Raw genomic sequence first — 19,854 nt, forward strand, 5'->3', positions numbered from 1 at the left:
TTTTTTTTTTTTTTTAAGCTCTGAGATTTTCCCAAATCTTAACTGAAGTCTGTCCCTTTTGAAATGCTGCCTTTGCTGTGGGTCTTCTCCAAAGGATTGACTATAAATTTTGTTTGGTGCAAGCTCAACATGATATTCTTGTTAATTGTACATGTTTTTTCATTTGTCTTTTTTTGAATTTTTTATTTGTCTTTTAACTAAAGCTTGTGACACCAAGGTCAAGGTCCTCATTAGAAAAAAAAAGGGATACTGAGACTTGAAATAGGGTTAACTGGGTTGATGCATTTGAAAACCTTAAATCTACGTTTCCTTGAATGCTGTTGATGACAGAAGTAGTCCATTCTTCCCTGTTAAATTAGGCTGATGCTTTTCTTCCCTGTTAAATTAGAGCTTGATGTAGATCTGCCTTCTAACATATCCCTCCTTACCCCCACAACAGTCTACCCCACTCTCCATTCCCGGCCACCAGAGCTATAGCGAGTATGAAGAAATGCTGAGCTGGCTGGCTAATGGTAGAAAAGGACTACTTGCTGAGAGATCTACAGGACTGGGTGACAACCTGACTGACCAAGCAGGAGAATATATGGGACTGCACCGGATGAAAAAGGGAGAAAAACCTGTGACATGGGATTTAATATCTTGGCAGAGTCCAGATGATTGGTTGTCCCTTAAAAACTTGGGAAAAGCAATGACCCACACTAAGTAGAAATGTAGAAATGCCCCGCAGTCACAAGCGCTGAGGGAAGAAAGCAAGACACTCGATTGGGGTATACTGTGCAAGACTAAAAAGCTACTAACCTCCTCTGTTCTTAGGATACAGTGTTCTTGTCCATAGTGACAAGGAATGTGCTGATGGGGGTGCTCCAATATTCTTAATAAACTCAGTGGTGGGTGGTCATCTATAGGCCAAGGCCACTGGTAGGAGATGTTAGGATGGAAAAGGGTTTTCTAGTAGTTGTGGGGACAACAGAATTCCAAAATAGTAGCCAGATGGCAATACTTAACTCTCAAAAGCAAGGCGGGTATAATTATTATCATGAGTGGCAATGTCAGAGAGGTCGGACTCACAGAGAGCTAGGGAGGTGGTTAATACAGCATGGCATCCTGAGAGACATGACAAATGAACAGCAAATGAGAGTATTGCTCAATCTACAGAACCAAAGTAAATCCAAGATGGATGACCAGGATACTGACCACAGACCTGACAATAAAAAGTCTTGGTTACTTTCTCAGTTTTCAGACCTGTTCCAGTTTTCCAACCCAAATCCCACTGACTGACAGAAAAGTTCATGAAAAAGCTTTCTTTTTCATGCATGGTGCAAACACTGTGGCAAAAAAAAAAAAAAAAAAAAAAAAAGTAGTGATTTCCTTAGTCCTTCTCCAAAGCCTTTTACTCATAAAACTGTTCTCTGAAGGAAAGAGGAATACAAAACCTTTCAAGGACTGTTGGATACATGGTCTGAGTTGAGATATCCAGGGATCCAAAGCATCCTCATATCTCCTCTCTCAGGAGTCAGGTGCATAAGGGATAGGGTAATAAATGGAGTTCTGACTCAGGTGTGGTTTATGGTAGGACCCCCTGCTCCACACACTCCTCTGCAGGTAATTTCCCTGGTTCCCAAAGGAATAATGGAATGGCCAAGCTTAGGTACTGGCAGAAGCCACATTGGTTCCTTGACCTATGGGGTCAGGCTGTCATAGTGGAGAATGCCAAGAAGGATCTTGTGAAATCATTCTGTCCTTCCCAGCGAAGACAGTAAATAAACAACAGTATCATATGAAGAGATAGGGCAGATACTAGTGCTACCCTTAAATACGTAGGCAGGAATGGTGGTCCTCATCATAGGCCCATTCCATTAATCAGTATGAAGTTAAATGCTAAGTGTATCCTGGAGGATAACAGTGGGTTACCATACACTAACCAAGTAGTCGCCTCCCAACTGCAGCTATGAGCCAGATACAGTATCTTTGCTGGATCACATTAAAATGGCCTTGGATACAAAGTATACAATATCAATCTCATATTCTTTTCAAATCTCATTAGGAAGGGTGATCAGAGCAGTTTACATTTGCATGGCATAGGGCACAGTATACATTCACAGTGTTGCCTTTGAGCTACGTTAAATCTGCCCTCTCCTACAATATAGTCTTAAGGACCTGGACCATCTGGACATCCTGCAAAAACAAAAACACCTCATCTATTATATTAATGATGAGATGAGCAAAAAGTGGCAAATATACTGGAGGACTGGGTAAGACATGCAAGGGAGAGGACAGAGAAAAGGCTACGTGACACTTCAGGGGCTCACCACATCAGGGAAGTTCTTTGGGATCCGGTGGTTTGGTGCAAGTTGGGGCATATGCTCCCATTACTACCAAATTAGGACAAATTATTATCTCACATCTCACACAATGCCTGGAAATCCTTTTGGTTTTCTGGAGGCAGCATATTCCATATTTAGAAGTACTGCTCTTACTTATTTACTTGGTGACAAGGAGAATTGCCAGCAGATCCAGGCTGACGTGCAAGCATCACTGCTGCTTGGGCAGTACCATCAGTGGGCTATACAACCAGGTACTCCCTGGTATTAGAGTTATCTGTGGTGAGAAAGGATGTCACATGGAGAAGAGTGGAAGTACAACACAAAGCCCCGGGGTTCTGATGCAAATCTATGTGATCTGCAGCAGAGAATCATTTGGAGAAAAGATCCCCATGTGCTACTGAGCCCGGTATGGATTAAGCACCTAACTAAGGGGCCTAAGTGACCGTATGTCCAAATTTACCCACCATGAGCTGGGTTCTGTCAAATTTACCAAAGTTGGGAGGAACTAGCACCATTCCATCATAAGATAGAAGTGGTAACTCTGGAGACAGCAATGCACAGGGACAGAGAATACAGGAAACCTGCACAAACAAGTGGCCCAGATTCCCATGTCACCTACCATTCTGTACCAGTGTTTCTCTCTCAGATCACATTTCTGGCTGTGTAGTAGGTTTCTATTGCTGCATAAAAGTATTACTACAAATTTAGCAGCTTAAAACAACACATATTTATTATTTCACAGTTTTTGTGAGTCAGCACTTAGAATGTAACTTAACTGGGTCCTTCGTGTTTTCACAAAGCTGTAATCAAGGCATTGACTGGGACTGTGGTATTATTATCTGAGCATCAGCTGGGGAGAGATTAACTTCCAGCCTTGTGTGGTTATTGTCAGAATCCACTTCCTTGCAGACTGCCACACTGAGGGGTTTATCTTCTTGTTGGCTCTTAGAGACCCCTGATTCAGTTCCTTGTCACATGTCCCTTTCCATGTAGCAGCTCATAACATGGCCACTTGTTCTTCACAGCAAACAAGGCACAAGAGAGTGTCCTTGCAAGATGGGTGTTACAGTCTTATATAGTGTATCAAGTACACTTACTACTCATGTACATCTCATCATCTTCGCCATATTCCATTCATAGAATCAAATCACAGGACTTGCCTCACTGAAGGGAAGGGGATTACCCATGACAGTGAACACCTGGAGGAAGGGATCATGGGGCCACCCTAGAGGCAGCCCTTCACAGACTACATGGAGGACTCCTATGACTAGCTGACAGAGGAGGAAAAAGGCTGTGTGGTTCTTGGAGAGATCAGTTGGTATGTGGGTGTGAGACAAAAATGGATAGCTACTGTAGTGCAGCCTCAGTTAGGGGTCCGTCAGGGATTACCGTGAAGAGTATCCTCCTAAGGATGGTATCAGGCAGTACATCAGGTCATCTACTTGAAGAAAGAGAAATGGGCCAAGGCAAGGATGCACAGAGGCTTGTAGGCAATGGTGAACAGGTTGGCCAGTTGGTCAGGGACTTGAAAAGAGAAAACACTGGAAGATTGAGGATGAAGGTTTGTGGGAAAGAGGCATGTGGCTAGCGGACCAAGATAGTGGGCGTGGAATGTGAACATCTTTGTAACCTATGTTAATACTCGGAAGAAAGCATCACCCGTAGGACAGGCACTAATCGACCAATGACTCTTCCAGTTATCCTCAGCCAGTCTCTGCCTTTGGTCACCCTAGTGTTGGCACAATAAGGTCATGAACGGAGCTTCATAGCTTCGGAGGCTATGTGAGTCCAACAGCATGGGCTGTTCTAGCTACTGTGCTGCTGAAAGTTCAACCTGCCACGCACAGAAACTAGCATTGGGCACTCCTCTGCCTTCAGGGCTCCAGCTCTCAAGGAAAATTCCCAACCTTCCCCACAATGAAAGAAAACATCACTTGCTGCCACCAGAAACAAATTTCTGCTCTCTGCATTGTCCTAAAAATCCTTACTTCTTAGAGTGATGTTTCTCAAAAGGGTAACTCAGGCCTATAGCTTCCGAATCACTTGAGGGGCTTGTCACAAGCACTGATTTCCACCCAACCTACTGATTCAGAATCTCTAGGTTTGGTGCCTGGGAATCTTTATTTGCAGAACATAGAGATTTTGGTCACTGGCCTTTGGCTACACTTAAATATTCTAACTAAATTTATTCCAGGAAACAATACAGTTGTTATGAGATGGGGAAAGAATATATCAACTTAGTAGTTTCCAAAGTGAAATATATAAAGAACTGATACAACTTAACACTTGAAAATAAATACTCCAATAAGAAAATAGGCAGAAGACACGAACAGACATTTTTCCAAAGAAGACATACAGATGGGTAATAGACACATGAAAAGATGCTTAACATCACTTATCGCTAGGGAAATGCAAATCAAAACTACAAAATATCACCTCACACCTGTCACAGTGACTAAAATAAAAAACACAAGAAACAAGTGTTCGCAGGGATGTGGTGAGAAAGGAGCCCTCATGCATTGTTGGTGGGAATGCAAACTGGTACAGCCACTGTAGGAAACAGGATGGAGGTTCCTTAAAAAGTTAAAAATAGAACTACGCTGTAACTGTTACTCAGTATTTACCCCCCAAAATGCAAAAACACTAATTCAAAGGGATACACGCATCCCTATGTTTACTGCAATATTATTTATAATAGCCAAATTTGGATGCAGTCCAAGTATCCATCAATAGATCAATGGATAAAGAAAATGTGATATATGTATATACAATACAATATTATTCAGCTATAAAAAAGAATGAAATCTTGCCATTTGGAACAACATGGATGGAACTAGAGAGTATAATGCCAAGTGAAGTAACTCAGAAGACAAATACCCTATGATTGCACTCTTATGTGGAACTTAGGAAACAAAACAAGCAAAGAAAAAAAGACAAATCAAGGAACCGACTCTTTTTTTTAATGGTTTTTTTTAATTTTTATTTATTTTTTATGATAGTTACACACAGAGAGAGAAAGAGGCAGAGACATAGGTAGAGGGAGAAGCAGGCTCCATGCACCGGGAGCCCAACGTGGGATTCAATCTGGGGTCTCCAGAATCGGCCCTGGGCCAAAGGCAGGCGCCAAACCGCTGCGCCACCCAGGGATCCCAAGGAACTGACTCTTAACTATAGAGTACAAACCTATGGTTATCAGAGGGGAGGTGGGTGGCAAGATGGGTACAATAGCTGAAATTAAAGACTACACTTATGCTAAAAACAATAAAATAAAATAAAAACAAAAATAAATTTAAACAACAAAGTGGAAAATCGCTTTACCCTATTAGTAAGACAAACCTGTTATTCGGTCACCAATTCAGAAATACATTTATAGGATCTCTGAGAGCCTGGCACTATGCTCTAAGTTGTGATGGGAATCAAAAGCATAAAGTCTGGGGGCACCTAGGTGGCTTAGTCAGTTAAATGTCTGACTCTTTTGGCTCAGGTCATGATCTCAGGGTTGTTGAGATAGAGCCCTGTGTCGGGTTCCACACTGGGCATGGTGCCTGCTTAAGATTGTCTCTCTCCTTCTCCCTCCCTTTAAAAAAAAAAAAAAAAAGTAAAACATAAAGTTTAAATGAGAAGGAAAAAGTCAATACACATAAAACTTTGGACCTGAAAGGCCCAGAGCACTGTCCAGCCCCTTCTTTTATAAGAACCAGGTCTCCTCTGAGTCTGGCTCACCAAGGAGGATCTGATGAAATGTCACCAAGACCAATGCCAACAGCGAGGGCTCTAGGAATTCGCAGGGGCCCTCAGTGCACTGTGTGAGTGGGTAGTAGCAGGGCCTTGGGCTGGTCCCTGAGAGGAGATGAGACTTCTGGGACAGAATGTAGACTCAAAAGCATCCGGCAATGGGGAAAGGAGGTTTCAGGATCAGGAATATCAGGACCTCATGTCTGTCTAGCATTTTACAAAGCTCTAACAAGGACCAGATTATCACCCCAGTTCATTCCTATTCCACATTTAATCTTTGGGATTGCTGAGTTTAATAACCTTGTACACTCTGGGCAAGGTATACAGGGAACCCAGTGACAAGGATACTGGCAGCCGCCAAGAGATGTAGAGACAGGGCTTCTGGAGACAGCCAAGTGGAAGGAGTCTTGTGCCAGAGGGAGTTTACAGACACAGATGGGGTTCGGGGAGGGAAGAGTGTAGCCTGATGGGGGGGAAACACATCAGCATGATAAACCAAGGAGGGAGGCAGACACTGGTTTGGGACAACTACGTTTGCAGCCTGACCACCTATGATTTGGGAGGTTTCCAGAGACTGGGGAAAGATCAGGCCCACCAAGGAAGGGCTCTGGTGTGTAAGGATACAAGGCAAAGACCCAGTATGGGCAAACATCAGAGCATGAGGCCGGGATATGAAGGCTGCAGGCCCACTGTAGCAGCAAGACAATTCGTGCAAGTTGCACAGATAATTAAGAGTAGACCCAGGAACCTTTGAAAATTACTTACCTGCCTCTAAGTGAGCATTTTCAGTGGTGATTTGGAGCCTTGCCTGAGAGGTTCATTGATGGAGTGGAAGGAAATGAGAATGAGGAGGAAGGTAGCCTTAAATATCAGGCTGAAGTGTTTGGCTTTTATGCTGGTATAGGCAGTGGAAAGAGCCACTGGAGCTTGAGACCTGGTGTTATTCTCATTGCCTGGAAAACACCTGAACAAATAATGTTCTGGAGATGTGTGTTTCCCCACTGACTTACAGAGTTTGGGCTCATTTCCATTTCCTTGGTGCACACATGGAAGAATGGGGAATGGAAGGCTCACTGATACTGCTGCCGTCCATATTAACAGAACTAGCTGTCACAACTTGGACAGACTCAGAATCAAGGCACACAGGGAACACAGCATGGTAGGTGGGTAGGTGGGAGAGGACGCCAGGGCCAAATAAGTCAAGACTACAGAAACACCTTCTGAATATATGAGAGAAAAAAAAGATCAAAACATACATTTAAGTAGACAGTGTTTTATGTGTATGGTGGCCTTACTTCTTTAATATTTACTTAAATGTGTTTGTGTAAAATAAATTGAAATTCACTTCATTTTGGGACGCCTGGGTGGCTCAGCAGTTGGGTGTCTGCCTTCCAGCTCAGGACATAATCCTGGGGTCCCGGGGTCGAGTCCCACACTGGGCTCCCTGCGTGGAGCCTGCTTCTCCCTCTGCCTATGTCTCTGCCTTTCTCTGTCTCTCATGAATGAAAAAATAAAATCTTAAAAAAAAAAAAAATTGGCTTCATTTTGAGTGATTTTTTTTCCTTTCTGCCTGAAATTAGTTGGTTTTTTTTTTGTTTTTGTTTTTTGTTTAGATTTCATTTATATATTTGCGAGGGACAGCAGGAGCAGAGGGGAGAGAAAGAAGCAGACTCCTTGCTGACCAGGGAGCCCAACGTGGGGCTTGATCCCAAGATCCCAGGATCATGACCTGAGCCGAAGGCAGACACTCAACTAATGAGCCACCCAGGCACAACAAGCTTTTTTGTGAAGCATGCAAAAATTGCATGTGCAGGTAAATATTGTATTTTCTTTAAAAGAAACAGAAAATATTTTGAGACTTCATGTTGATTGATTTTCTTACCTTTTTTTTAATATAAAAAAGACACCAGTTCTCTCTTGATGTTTATTAGTAACTGTGATTCCTTTTGGTCTTAGATTGGTTGGAGAAGGAAAAAAACTTTCAGAGATATATAAGCGTAACTGTACAAATTTAAATTCTAGTTCACAGAGGAAAACTTTGCAAAAGGCACTGATTCAACCTAACAATCCAGACTAATCCTGAGACTCCTCTTCTTTTGACATCTAGGTTGCTAGTCTAGTGGGGCAGAGGAGACAGAAATTAGCCCTGTGGTTTAACAGCCACCAGGTAACAGCACGACGTAGGTGACAAGAGCACAAGTGCTTGAAGTCCTAGAGTTCCAGGCTCATACTCAGTTCTGTCCCTCTAGACAAAATCATTTACCTTCAACGTGACTTAAGTTCTTAATTTTGTATTTCACAAAATAGAGGTGACACCTTATAGTCTCTCTGTGAAGACTGAATGAGATGCAGTTCAGGTACTTTCATTCACATTAGCACAATCGTACTGTCCAATGTTCCCCAAAGGGACAAGAGAAAGCTCAGGCCCTCTGACAAGGAACAAGAAGCTTCTTTAAGGAAGCTCCAGCTCTCCCAGTCCAAGTAACTCTGTCTGTATGCTAGAGATTGTCCTAACATTTTCACAAAATTTACCTTGCTTTTGCTTGAGATGAGAGCGAAATCTGGAAGGAACCAAAACAACAAAAAAACAGTTTGACCATTTAAAATCTGTGCAGGAAGAGATGCCAAGGTGTTAGCAGGATCCAGAGTGGTTCCAATCTGCCATCTAGTGGACAAGAAGGGAAAGGACAAACTTAGAGCAAGATCACTGATCTTAAGATTTTGTGGATGTCTGTAGTTTTCAGAAAAGTATTTTCTGATCAATGTAATTCACACTCCCTACTGAATTTGCTTATTAATAGATTCATTTAACTTTTATAAAGTAAAACAACCCAGTATTCTAAACATTAAGCACTAAAACTAAATTCCCTAAAATGTTTATATTTACAGATTTTGAGTTTTGAAGATTGTTTGAAGAGAGTGCTCTTGAGTTCTTACCATCATGAGTTTTTCTGGTCCACCATTCCCATTTATACTATCCATCTCTATTTATTTGGTACTCTGCATTTATTTTGGCACATAGACTAGGAGTAGCTAGAGCTTGTTCATAAAATGTCTCCCAAAACACTGACCGAAATCACTGGGGGAAATAAGATTATTCTATTAATTTTTCAAAAATGTACACCAACTTAAAATGCTGGTGTAGCCAATATGAACATTTGTTAAGGTCTAAGTACTTGAATTAGTTTTTTGCTGATTTATGTATGCACATATTTTCTCTTTTTATTTCTAAGGTCATTTCCTTAAGTGTCTATGAGGATTTCCGTTTTGTCTAGGGTGAAGACATTGGCAGCCAAATCTCCCCAAAAAGTTAATGACTGGAGAATACCTGAAGTGGCCAGTGCTGTTTTGAGATATAATATATATATTTTAAATTCAAAAAATAAATAAATAAATTCTTGTTACTACTAACAATAATAGCAGGTGCTATTTATTGAACTGCTATGATGTGCCAGGCATGTTAATGTTCTTGATGCACATAGTGTTAATCCTCTCACTCTCTAAAATAGATATGGTTATCTTCACTATAGATGAAAAACTGATGCTTGTGACCCACTGGGCAAAATCCTGACTGTGCCAAATAATCACTGACTGGTTGACACTTTCATCCCTAGAGAATGAAACGTTTTGACTAAGGCCTATTCTCTAAGGTTGTGCCTGATTTAAGAGCTCCTTTCCTGGGAGCTGCGGGGCTTCCAGAGTGAAAAAGATTTTGTCTTGCCACCAAGTAGCCCAGGGTCTTATGGGAAACATAACCCCAAGGGCACAGAGTGGGATGGTATTGTATGATAGAGCCCATGCCCTGGAAGGGACATCGTGGCAGGCACCTATGGGACCTCCCACAAAACACCTTCTGCACTCTGTCCTTGTCTTCTTTCTCTGTTCTGCCTTTCCTGAGTCTCTACCATTTTCCTTCTGGTTCTCTTTATTTTCTTTCTCCTTCTGCCCTACCCTAGAAGGGTGCTTTTTTTAAAACTATGGGTTTTAAACCATTAGTAGGCCAAAAAAATAAATTCAGTATGTATAGGCCAGCATTAGAAAAAATGGAATTAGGGGTGCTTGCGTGGCTCAGTTAAGTGTGTCTTCAGCTCAGCTCATGATCCCAGGGTCCTGGGATCAAGCCCTGCATCAGGCTCCCTGCTCAGTGGAGAGCCTGCTTCACCTTCTCCCTCTGCCACTACGCCCTGCTTGTGCTCTCTCTCTCTCTGTGAAATAAAATCTTTAAGAAAACTTTTTTATTGCAATTACACAATTCAGACTCTTAAGGGCATCACTCCTAAGGAGGGTAATATGCTTTTTTTATTTTTTTTTAATTTTATTTTATTTATTTATGATAGGCACACAGTGAGAGAGAGAGAGAGGCAGAGACATAGGCAGAGGGAGAAGCAGGCTCCATGCACCGGGAGCCCGACGTGGGATTCGATCCCGGGTCTCCAGGATCGCGCCCTGGGCCAAAGGCAGGCGCCAAACCGCTGCGCCACCCAGGGATCCCCCAATATGCTTTTTTTAAATCTAATTTCATTTTTAGTTTAATTTAAAAAATTTTAATTCCAGTGTAGTTAACATACAGTGCTTTATTAGTCTCAAGGGTACAATACAGTAATCCAACAGCTGTAGACATTATTCAGCGCTAATCAAGACAAGCTCACTCCTATCTCTGAGGATGATGTTCTGTGTAAAACCTGTTTTAATAGGCATCCCTGTGTTTGCATATACACCGGGTCAAGATGTAAACTTTCTATCTTAAGACATTAGGAAAACTTTGCCCTAAAGTGGAGGCCTCCTCCCTTACCTGTGGAATTGCCAGGAAGGCCACAGGCGCTTGACAGTCGCCAGCAGGGAGGTGGCATCCGGGGACTGTCAGCGCTGGGAGGATCATCTCTCTCCAGGCTTAGGCAGATCCTTCCTGAAGGCAGGGAATGGCCCAGATGACCCCGAAATTCTGCAGTCTACCCGTGGCCGAGTGAGTGTGTGAGGTCCTCTGTGCCAGCCCTGTGCCTGGCTGAGGATCCCCGTCCCCTCGTGCTGGGCCCACAGGAGAGGGGAAAGCAGCCACCAGTGCCTGGTCATCATTTTGCCCCAGGTGCCACTTACCTGTGGAGTGGCTGGAACCGGCTGTCAGGTCTCTCGGGTGCAGCATTGTCCCCCAGCCCTGCTGCCCCCAAGACGTGGGTGCGCGGCCCCACCCCTGGCTTTGCAGCGGGTGGCTCTGGGGTCCCTGGCCCACCCCCACCCCCACCCCTCGGCCTTGTGTGGGGCACTGAGGCCACGAAGCCCTTGTGTTCAGGGGTGTGATGAGGGCATGCGAGCGTGCCACCTGATGGGAGATGATGGCAAACTAAATTAAAAAAAAAAAAAAACCTACTTTGTACCCCCCCCCCCAAAAAAAAACCAACCAACCAACCAACCAGCCAACCAACCAAGAATGAGGAAAGAACAGTAAGAGGACGCGTCGGCCGCGGCTCCCCCGACTCTCCTTGGAACCTCGGGACCACAGGCCTGAGCCAGCGTCCCTGGGGCGGCCACGAGGTTCGCGCGCAGACGCGGTGCGGGCGCCTGAGGACGCGCGGGGCCCCTCCCCGGACCACGGCGCCGCCTCCGTTCCCGCGCAGGCCGCGGGGGCGCCGACGGCCCGGCCCTCCCTAAGCACGGAGCAGCCGAGGGGCCGCGGAGCCTGCGGACCTGCACCCCGGCCGGCCGGGGGGAGCACCAGGACCGCCTCCCAGGGGCCTGCCCGCGGGGCCGCCGCCCCCCACGCCCCTGCGCGCCGCGGACAAGCGGGCAGCGGCTCCCCGTCCGGCTCCGGGCACAGACGGCCGCCAGCTCCGGGGCTGCTGCCCACGCGCCTGCGCGAGCGCCGGGACCCGGGGGGGGGGGGCTGCTCCTCGCGCGCCTGCGCGAGCTCCGGGACCCGCGGCTGCTCCCCACGCGCCTGCGCGAGCGCCGGGACCCGGGGGGGCTGTTCCTCCACGCGCCTGCGCGAGCGCCGGGACCCGGGGCTCCTCCTCACGCGCCTGCGCGAGCGCCGGGACCCGGGGGGCTGTTCCTCCACGCGCCTGCGCGAGCGCCGGGACCCGGGCTGCTCCCCATGCGCTTGCGCGAGCGCCGGGACCGGGGGCGGGGGGGCCTCTTCCCCACGCGCCTGCGCGAGCGCCGAAGACCCCCCCCCCGGGGCTGCTCCGCTAGTACCAGCGCCTGCGCCGGGACCTAGTGCGGACGCCCGCGAACCTCGGGACTGTTCACGCGCCTGCGCGAGGGCCCTACGGCGCGGGCGGGTGAGCTGGCTGTGGTGCAGCCCGCCGCGGTGTCGCTGTAGGGCCGAGGCTATTCCGTTTCGGGGCGGGTTGGGGCCATGTTGACTTATGAGAAATTTACGTTTAGGTTTTTTAGTCTTAAAATTAATTTTAGGGGCACCTGCGTGGCTCAGCGGTTGAGCATCTGCCTTCGGCTCAGGGCGTGATCCCGGGGTCCTGGGATCGAGTCCTGCATCGGGCTCCCTGCAGGGAGCCTGCTTCTCCCTCTGCCTGTGTCTCTGCCTCTCTCTCTCTGTGTCTCTTATGAATAAATAAATAAATAAAATCTTAAGAAAAAAAACACGTTGACCATTGACTAGCCTTGTGCCCACTACAGAAATAGACCAACATTTTTAAAGCTTTTTAAAAGAAAGAAAAAAAAAGAATGACTCTTCTCTGGGTCAAACTTTTGTCATCTTTCCATTTGTCTAGATGAGGAAGAATACAGCACAATGAGATAAAAAGGACCTAAACCTTTTGGGACCATTATTCTCTATGGTTTTATAATATAGCCTGTTGTCCCCTTGAGGTAACATGCTGTGACTGCTGTGATCGGGCTAAAGGCAGCCGTGATTCTACAAAGTTTGGTGTGTTCCAAATGCACATGAAACCCTCGCTGTGCATTATGCAATATTTAGAGAAAATAGAAATCGTCGAGATCAGCATTTTTTTCAGATTTGTTTTTCAGAACCAGGAAGAGAATGCAAGAAATCAGCAATTTTCTCCTTCAATTTGCAATATAGGAGAAAAGAAAACACGTAGCCAGAATTCTTACAGGAAGGAAACCTGCAAACTCTTAATAACCCCTTCATTTCCCCAACTGTTGGACTGCAGTACTCTTGTCTTTGTGGAATACCGCATGGCGTGTGGGCTAGTAAGATGCAGCAACAGGGAGCAACAGTCCAGTGAGTCAAACAATACATTTATTTCTGTCTCATGGAATAGTGCAGGATCGGTGGGAAGCCTGCCCTACTCCGCACATTCAGGATTCCCAGGCTTCTTCCATGTGGGTTTCACACCATCCCCCTCAACATCATCTTTGTCTGTATGGTCAAAACTAGGTCACAGGCATATAGTTAATAATACATATTGTATACTCGGAAGTTGCTAAGAATAGATCTTAAGCATTCTCACCCCCCCCCCCCCCCATAAAAGAAAAATTTTGTCAGGCAATGAAGGTATGAATTAATTCCATCTTGGTAATAATTTCACAATGTGTATGTATATCAGATCATAGTACTGTGCACTTTAAATATACACAATTATAGGAGCACCTGGGTGGCTCAGTTGGTTAAGTACCTGCCTTTGGGTCAGGTCATGATCTCAGGGTCCTAGGGTCAAAACCAGTTTTGGGCTCCCTGCTCAGCGGGGAGTCCTCTTCTTCCTCTGCTCTTCACCCCTCTTATTCTCTCTTTCTCTCTCTCTCTCCCCCCAACAAATAAATAAATCTTAAAAAATATGTATTTGTCAGTCATTTCTCAATAAGCTTGGAATAAGAAAGAAACATGTAGTTCTATGATAAACAACCAATCCCCAAACCCTTCCCCCAAAACGCTGAGTCACAGGCATATCTGCATTCCAGTACCTAGGTAGAGAAGAAATTGGAGAATCACACGTGCAATATTTTAACACACAGCCTGGAGGTAGCACACATCACCTTCTCTCATATTCTATAGGTGAAAACTTTGTCATGTGGTAACTCCTTGCTTCAAGGAAGGGCAGGAATTACAATTACTGATAATGGAGGCCATTTCCTGGCTAACAGTCTGTTAATTTGTGCCATGGTCCCTCAACAAGCCTGCAGGGAAGCAGGGACCAGAGGAGTCCAGGTCTTCTAACTCTTGATCCACAGTTCTCATTGCCACACAAGCATTTCTGTACTCAGCCCACATATATGAAGTCCTCTTGTATGTCAGGCTTCATGTCACAGTACAAGGATAGAAAGTTTTAGAAAACACAGTCTTGGGCAGCCTGGGTGGCTCAGGGGTTTAGCACCGCCTTTGGCCTGGGGCGTGACCCTGGGGACCCAGGATCGAGTCCAATGTCGGGCTCCCCTTGAGGAGCCTGCTTCTCCCTCTGTCTGAGTCTCTGCTTCTCTCTCTCTCTCTCTGTGTGTGTGTGTGTGATGAATAAATAAATAAAATCTTTTAAAAAAGGAAACACAGTCTCCTAATTACATATTTACTTTAGTATCAGGCTTTACAAATAAATAAACTTTCAGGTATGACTTTAATAGTCATGTCTTATAGCTTTGGATCATGCTGCACTTGGTTGTCAAAAGGATACATATTCCTGATGAATAAACATATACGGTGAGCAGCAGAGTAGAGATTCCTGAAATACCCCCCAATGCATTTGAAAAGTGAATGTATGAAAATAAGAATTGAGAAAAATAAATATGCATTAAGATGTGTGTTGGGTTCACCAAAAGTATATATATATAAAATGAAGCTGGATTTTACTTCATTTTTTAAAACATGAGGAACTGCTTATGTGAAACTCTAAAGCTGAGTACCATATTTTCTTCCAGTTGAAGCAGGAAAGCCCAGATGACCCTACCCAGGCTGGAGAGCCTCCACTTACATACCAGTAAGTAATGGTCCAATCAAAAACTGACAAATGTATCTGAAAGTCAATCATAACGCTTCTCTCACTTCCAAAGTCCCACGCTATGAGAATCAGAAAATCCCACCTAAAAAAACTCTTCCAAGGACTGTCTTAAGAGTTCTTCTTTTCAGTATGTAAAAGTTCACTGTCCTTTCAACCCCCTTCTAGTCTCTACTGGAATGAAAAGGTGACAGTAATGACTCCCTTAGAATAGTAAGCTTTGGCTAAACAGCCTCTGATTAACTGTGTAAGTGATCTTTGTTCATTTGACAAAATAATTGTAAGTTGGTCAAACAGTGAATTAAAGGAAAAAGAAATCATAAACATTCTAGAAAAAAAATATTTTAAAGAATAATTTTGGAATGGGCGGAATCTTTAGGCAAAACACAAAGTCCAGAAAACAAAAGGAACATGTTAAAAATTAGGTTAAACAGGTAGCGAAAAATTTTTGTATAACATACTTTTTAAAAGGCAAAAGATACATTTTCAAAACATATAATGAAGGACTAATCTCCTTGATATACAAAAAACTTTTAAAAGTTAATAAAAATAACTCAATAGAAAAAAATGGACAAAAATGAACACAGCACAATATGCAGTAAAAGAAATACATATAACTAATAAATATATAAAAATATAACCTCATGCATAATCAAGAGATACAAATTAAAATAAGATACTTAAAAATCTATTAGAATGTCAAATATTTATTTATTTTTTATTTTTTTAAGGAGGGAGAGAGAAAGAGAGAGAGTTAAGATGTGCATACATCTTGATCCTGCAATTCCACATCTATGTGTTTATCATAAGTATTTACTTACACTAATGAGCAAAGATATATATGTACAAGTATATTCAAGTTTTTATGTGTAGGTATTTTGGGGGGATGAATGCATGGGAGTGTGGCTGCTGTTTAATTTCTTAAGAAACTGCTTAACTATTTTCCAGAGTGGCTGTACCATTTTCCATTTCTACTGGCAGATTATGAGTGATCTATTTTTATCATGTTCTTTTCCAAATTTAGTATTCTCACTATTTTTTTATGTTAAAAAAATTTGTGCTCTTTATTTTTCCAGCCTTTAAAAAAAAAATCATTCAGTGATACTTAGGTGGCTCAGTTGGTTAAGCATCTGCCTTTGGCTCAGGTCATGATCCCAGGGTCCTGGGATCAAGGCCTGCATCAGGCTCCATGCTTAGCTTCTCCCTCTCCCTCTGCCTGACACTCTCCCTGTTTGTGCTCTCTCTGTAAGATAAATTAAAAAAATATTTTTAAAAAAATCATCCAAAGTCCATAGCTTATATTAGAATTCACTCCTTATGTTTTTTGATCAAAGAGAAACCACTTTTTCATGTTTTTTGATAAATGCATAATATCTATCCACCATTATAATATTTAATATTTTTAATTTTAGCCATTCTAGTTGGTGTGTAGTGATATCTCATTGGTGGTTTCAATTTGCTTTTTCTTAATGGTTAATAATGTTGAACACCTTTGCATGTGCTTATTTGCCATCCATATATCTTATTTTATGAAATATTTTTCATATATGTTGTCCATTTTCTAATTGGATTTTTTAAAAAGATTTTATTTATTTATTCATGAAAGACACACAGAGAAAGAGGCAGAGAGACACAGGCAGAGGGAGAAGCAGGCTCCATGCGGGGAGCCTGACGTGGGACTTGATCCCACATCTTCAGGATCATGCCCTGGGCTGAAGGCAGCACTAAACCCCTGAGCCACCCAGGCTGCCCTCTAACTGGGTTTTTTGGTTTATTTTGAGAGTTCTTTATACAATCTAGATACAAATCATTTTTCAGATATATGGTTTGCAAATATTTCATCCCAGTTTGCAGCTTGCTTTTTTTTATCCTCTGAACAGGGTCTTTAACAGAGCAAAAGTTTTAATTTTGGAGGCATCTCAATTTCCATTGTTTTCTTTAATGGATCATGGCTTTGTGTCATATGTAAGAACTCTTTCCCTAGCTCTATTCCCTGTATTATTTTCCTAGCATTGCCATAACAAATCACCACAAACTTGATAACTTGAGGAAGAGAAAATTATTTTCATCTCCTATTGTGGGAGGATATTCATTTAAATTATTTTTATCTATGCCATGGCATAGGAATAGATATATTCCTAAATCTAACAATTATTCTTAAGTTTTGCCCCCTTTTTTTGGCAATTAGCTTTGATTCCTTGGTGTAAATTCTTCTATTTGTTGAAATTGTGGCCTATGTCAGATTATGTCTGTTGGTACTTAGCCCCATATCCATTTTTATTTTATTTATTTATTTATTTTTTTAATGATAGTCACAGAGAGAGAGAGAGAGAGGCAGAGACACAGGCAGAGGGAGAAGCAGGCTCCATGCACCGGGAGCCCGACGTGGGATTCAATCCCGGGTCTCCAGGATCGCGCCCCGGGCTAAAGGCAGGCGCCAAACCACGGCGCCACCCAGGGATCCCCCATATCCACTTTTAAATAATCCCCTTTATTCCTGAAGCTGTGTGTCTGAAATAACATATTCTAGTCTCCCTTGCCGGATGAGCTCCAATTAGATTCTGCAAAGGCAAGACTGTTGTGTAAGATTGACAGGGGGTAAAAGGGAGAAGCTATTATGTTTCTGGCCATATCCCTGGCAGTGTCAGTGGCCCTGGTTGCCATTCAGTACAGTCATGGAGGCTCTAGCACTACAGACTGAGTGTAGACTAATAGGCTACGGCCTATGGACAGAGGTGCTTCTGGATCTCTGGGCGACACCATCTCCTTTCCTTTGCTTCTCCAGCATTTCCAAAATTATTGTGGGAAATTCTTTGACTGATATTGGGTGTGGTCCCAGGACACAGGTTCTCAAAGATACGAATCTAGGGTTGCTTATTGGAACTGGCCTCCTTGCCAATGGAAGTGCATTACTATTAGTCCACAGCCTGAGTGGCAAAACATATACTTAAATTAGTATCTGAGGTTGCCTTAGGTGAAGTGCAGTTATAGCCAAGTCTTTTTCCTTTTATAGCCAAGAATTTTTTTTCCTTTCTTGCCATTTCTAGGGATTTGGGGATGGAGCAGAAGTTTCCAGGGTGTGCTCCAATATTCTGGATTCTTTTTCAAAACACGGTAATGATGCTTCATTATTTCAATTAAGATTATGTTTTAAAAATCACAATTAAGCAAAAAATGTATGGCAATATTTAGCCATACTTATGGGAAACTAATCATGTGCCCTGTTCTTTCAATATCCCAATTCACAAGCTGATGGGAGATTGAACTGCAGACATCATACCCTAGAGGAAATGATCACATTTATTTATTTCACTCTAGGTAGTAACAGTTCCGTCCTGGGAAAAAGAGTAGCCTCGAGGCATTCCTGGCTGAATGCTTTTCAGTTACGGTCTCTAAGCCAGCATGCCACAGAATTGCCTCTTTCCACACAGTGACCTTTGTGGTGGATGGCAGTTTTCCCTGAGGTTTCAAAATGACAGGCTTTCACAATGTCATTGGCTGACAACCAGACCCAGCCCAGTCCTGGTGTGTTTTTGGGGCTAGAGGCATTCCACCTTGTGCAACAGTTAAAGCCTGCTGTAACCAGCTGCATTCCCATAAAGCCGGGAGAAAATACTTTTTTTTTTGCCAAAGCTACACTGAAGTACAAGTGGGGATCTTAGGGTCTCACAGTCCATCAGGAGGAGTGAGGGACATGAGTTATTAGAAAGCATACTGGTTTTCGACTCAGATCTGGGTTCAAATCTTAGATCTGTGCCTTGGACAAGTCACTTAACCTCACTGAACTCCAGAGGCTTTTTTTGTAAAATATGAGACAGCCATAGCAATCCTTAAAGGGAGATTAAATATGATCACTTACCTATCCATTGATTCAACACTTTGTATTGCCTACCTTGTACCAGATCATATTCTAGGGGCCAGGGGATACAACACTGGACAGGAAAAGCGCCTGTTCTCATGAGGTTCCCAACGTAGTGAGAGACAGACAGATAGTAACACAACCAAAAGTAAATAAGCAAATGCCACAATAAAAACAAAAACAGTGATTCAATTGAGAGTAACTGCAGCTTCTCTGTTTTCTGCTTGGTCCTACTTACCTGGTAAACTCTATTAAACCTTGATTCCCCTGGTCCCTATCTAAGTCAGTGGGCCCTTGGAAAGGGATTCATCACTCCAATCCCAATGGCCTAAAGTGACCTCTCCAGAAAATATGTATATTAGCCAAAGGCAAAGGCCTGAGATCAGACTTTTACTTGACTTTGCTGTGTACTTTTAGGCTCTGTGGGGCCAGCAGAGATGGTGTTTGGGGGCAGGCAGACACTTGCCCAGCCTCTGCCTGAGAACATTGTTTCCTTTTTTTCTTTTAAAGATTTTATTTATTTATTTTTTTATGAGTGACGCAGAGAAAGAGGCAGAGACATAGACAGAGGGAGAAGCAGGCTCCCTGCGAGGAGCCCGATGCGGGACTCAATCCCACGACCTGAACTAAAGGCAGATGCTCAACCATTGAGGCACCCAGATATACTGAGAACATCCTGTTTCTGACTATCTTGTAGAAGTTGTTACTGGGATCTTGAGCCCTTGCTGGGGTCATGATTTAGTGCCCCAGAATTTGTGGCTTGCAGGAACCACTCTGATCTTGAGTTTCAAAAACAGAACATGAGTTTGCCAAGAAAGAGTCCAAGGTGATGAATGTTGCCATTTCAAGCCTAAGCCTTCTAGGAACACCTACATGGGTGGCAGCTGGTGGTCCTCCAGGCTGCTCCCAGCCTAGAGCTGGGTTCCCCAATAGGTAAAGTCAGCAATATGCTTAAGGGACTGGCAAAATAAGGGCTCACATACCCACAAAAACTTAGTTTTCAAAATTTATTCTGAATTTTGGAACCAGAAAATCT

General features: G+C 43.6%; 1 protein-coding gene across 1 annotated transcript; it reads right to left on the reverse strand.

Moving 5' to 3' along the window:
• Nucleotides 1-5,352: 5,352 nt before the first annotated feature.
• LOC129498451 (actin nucleation-promoting factor WAS) lies at nt 5,353-13,213 on the reverse strand. Its single transcript, XM_055307762.1, has 4 exons — nt 13,128-13,213; nt 11,480-11,991; nt 10,852-10,965; nt 5,353-8,724 (listed from the first exon to the last, which is right to left on the reverse strand). Exons 1-4 carry the CDS (start codon nt 13,211-13,213, stop codon nt 8,660-8,662), a joined length of 777 nt encoding a protein of 258 aa, XP_055163737.1. The 3' UTR covers nt 5,353-8,659.
• Nucleotides 13,214-19,854: the final 6,641 nt, after the last annotated feature.

This window comes from Nyctereutes procyonoides, unplaced genomic scaffold (genome assembly GCF_905146905.1).
Source record: "Nyctereutes procyonoides isolate TBG_1078 unplaced genomic scaffold, NYPRO_anot_genome, whole genome shotgun sequence".
Classification (NCBI taxonomy): Eukaryota; Metazoa; Chordata; class Mammalia; order Carnivora; family Canidae; genus Nyctereutes; species Nyctereutes procyonoides.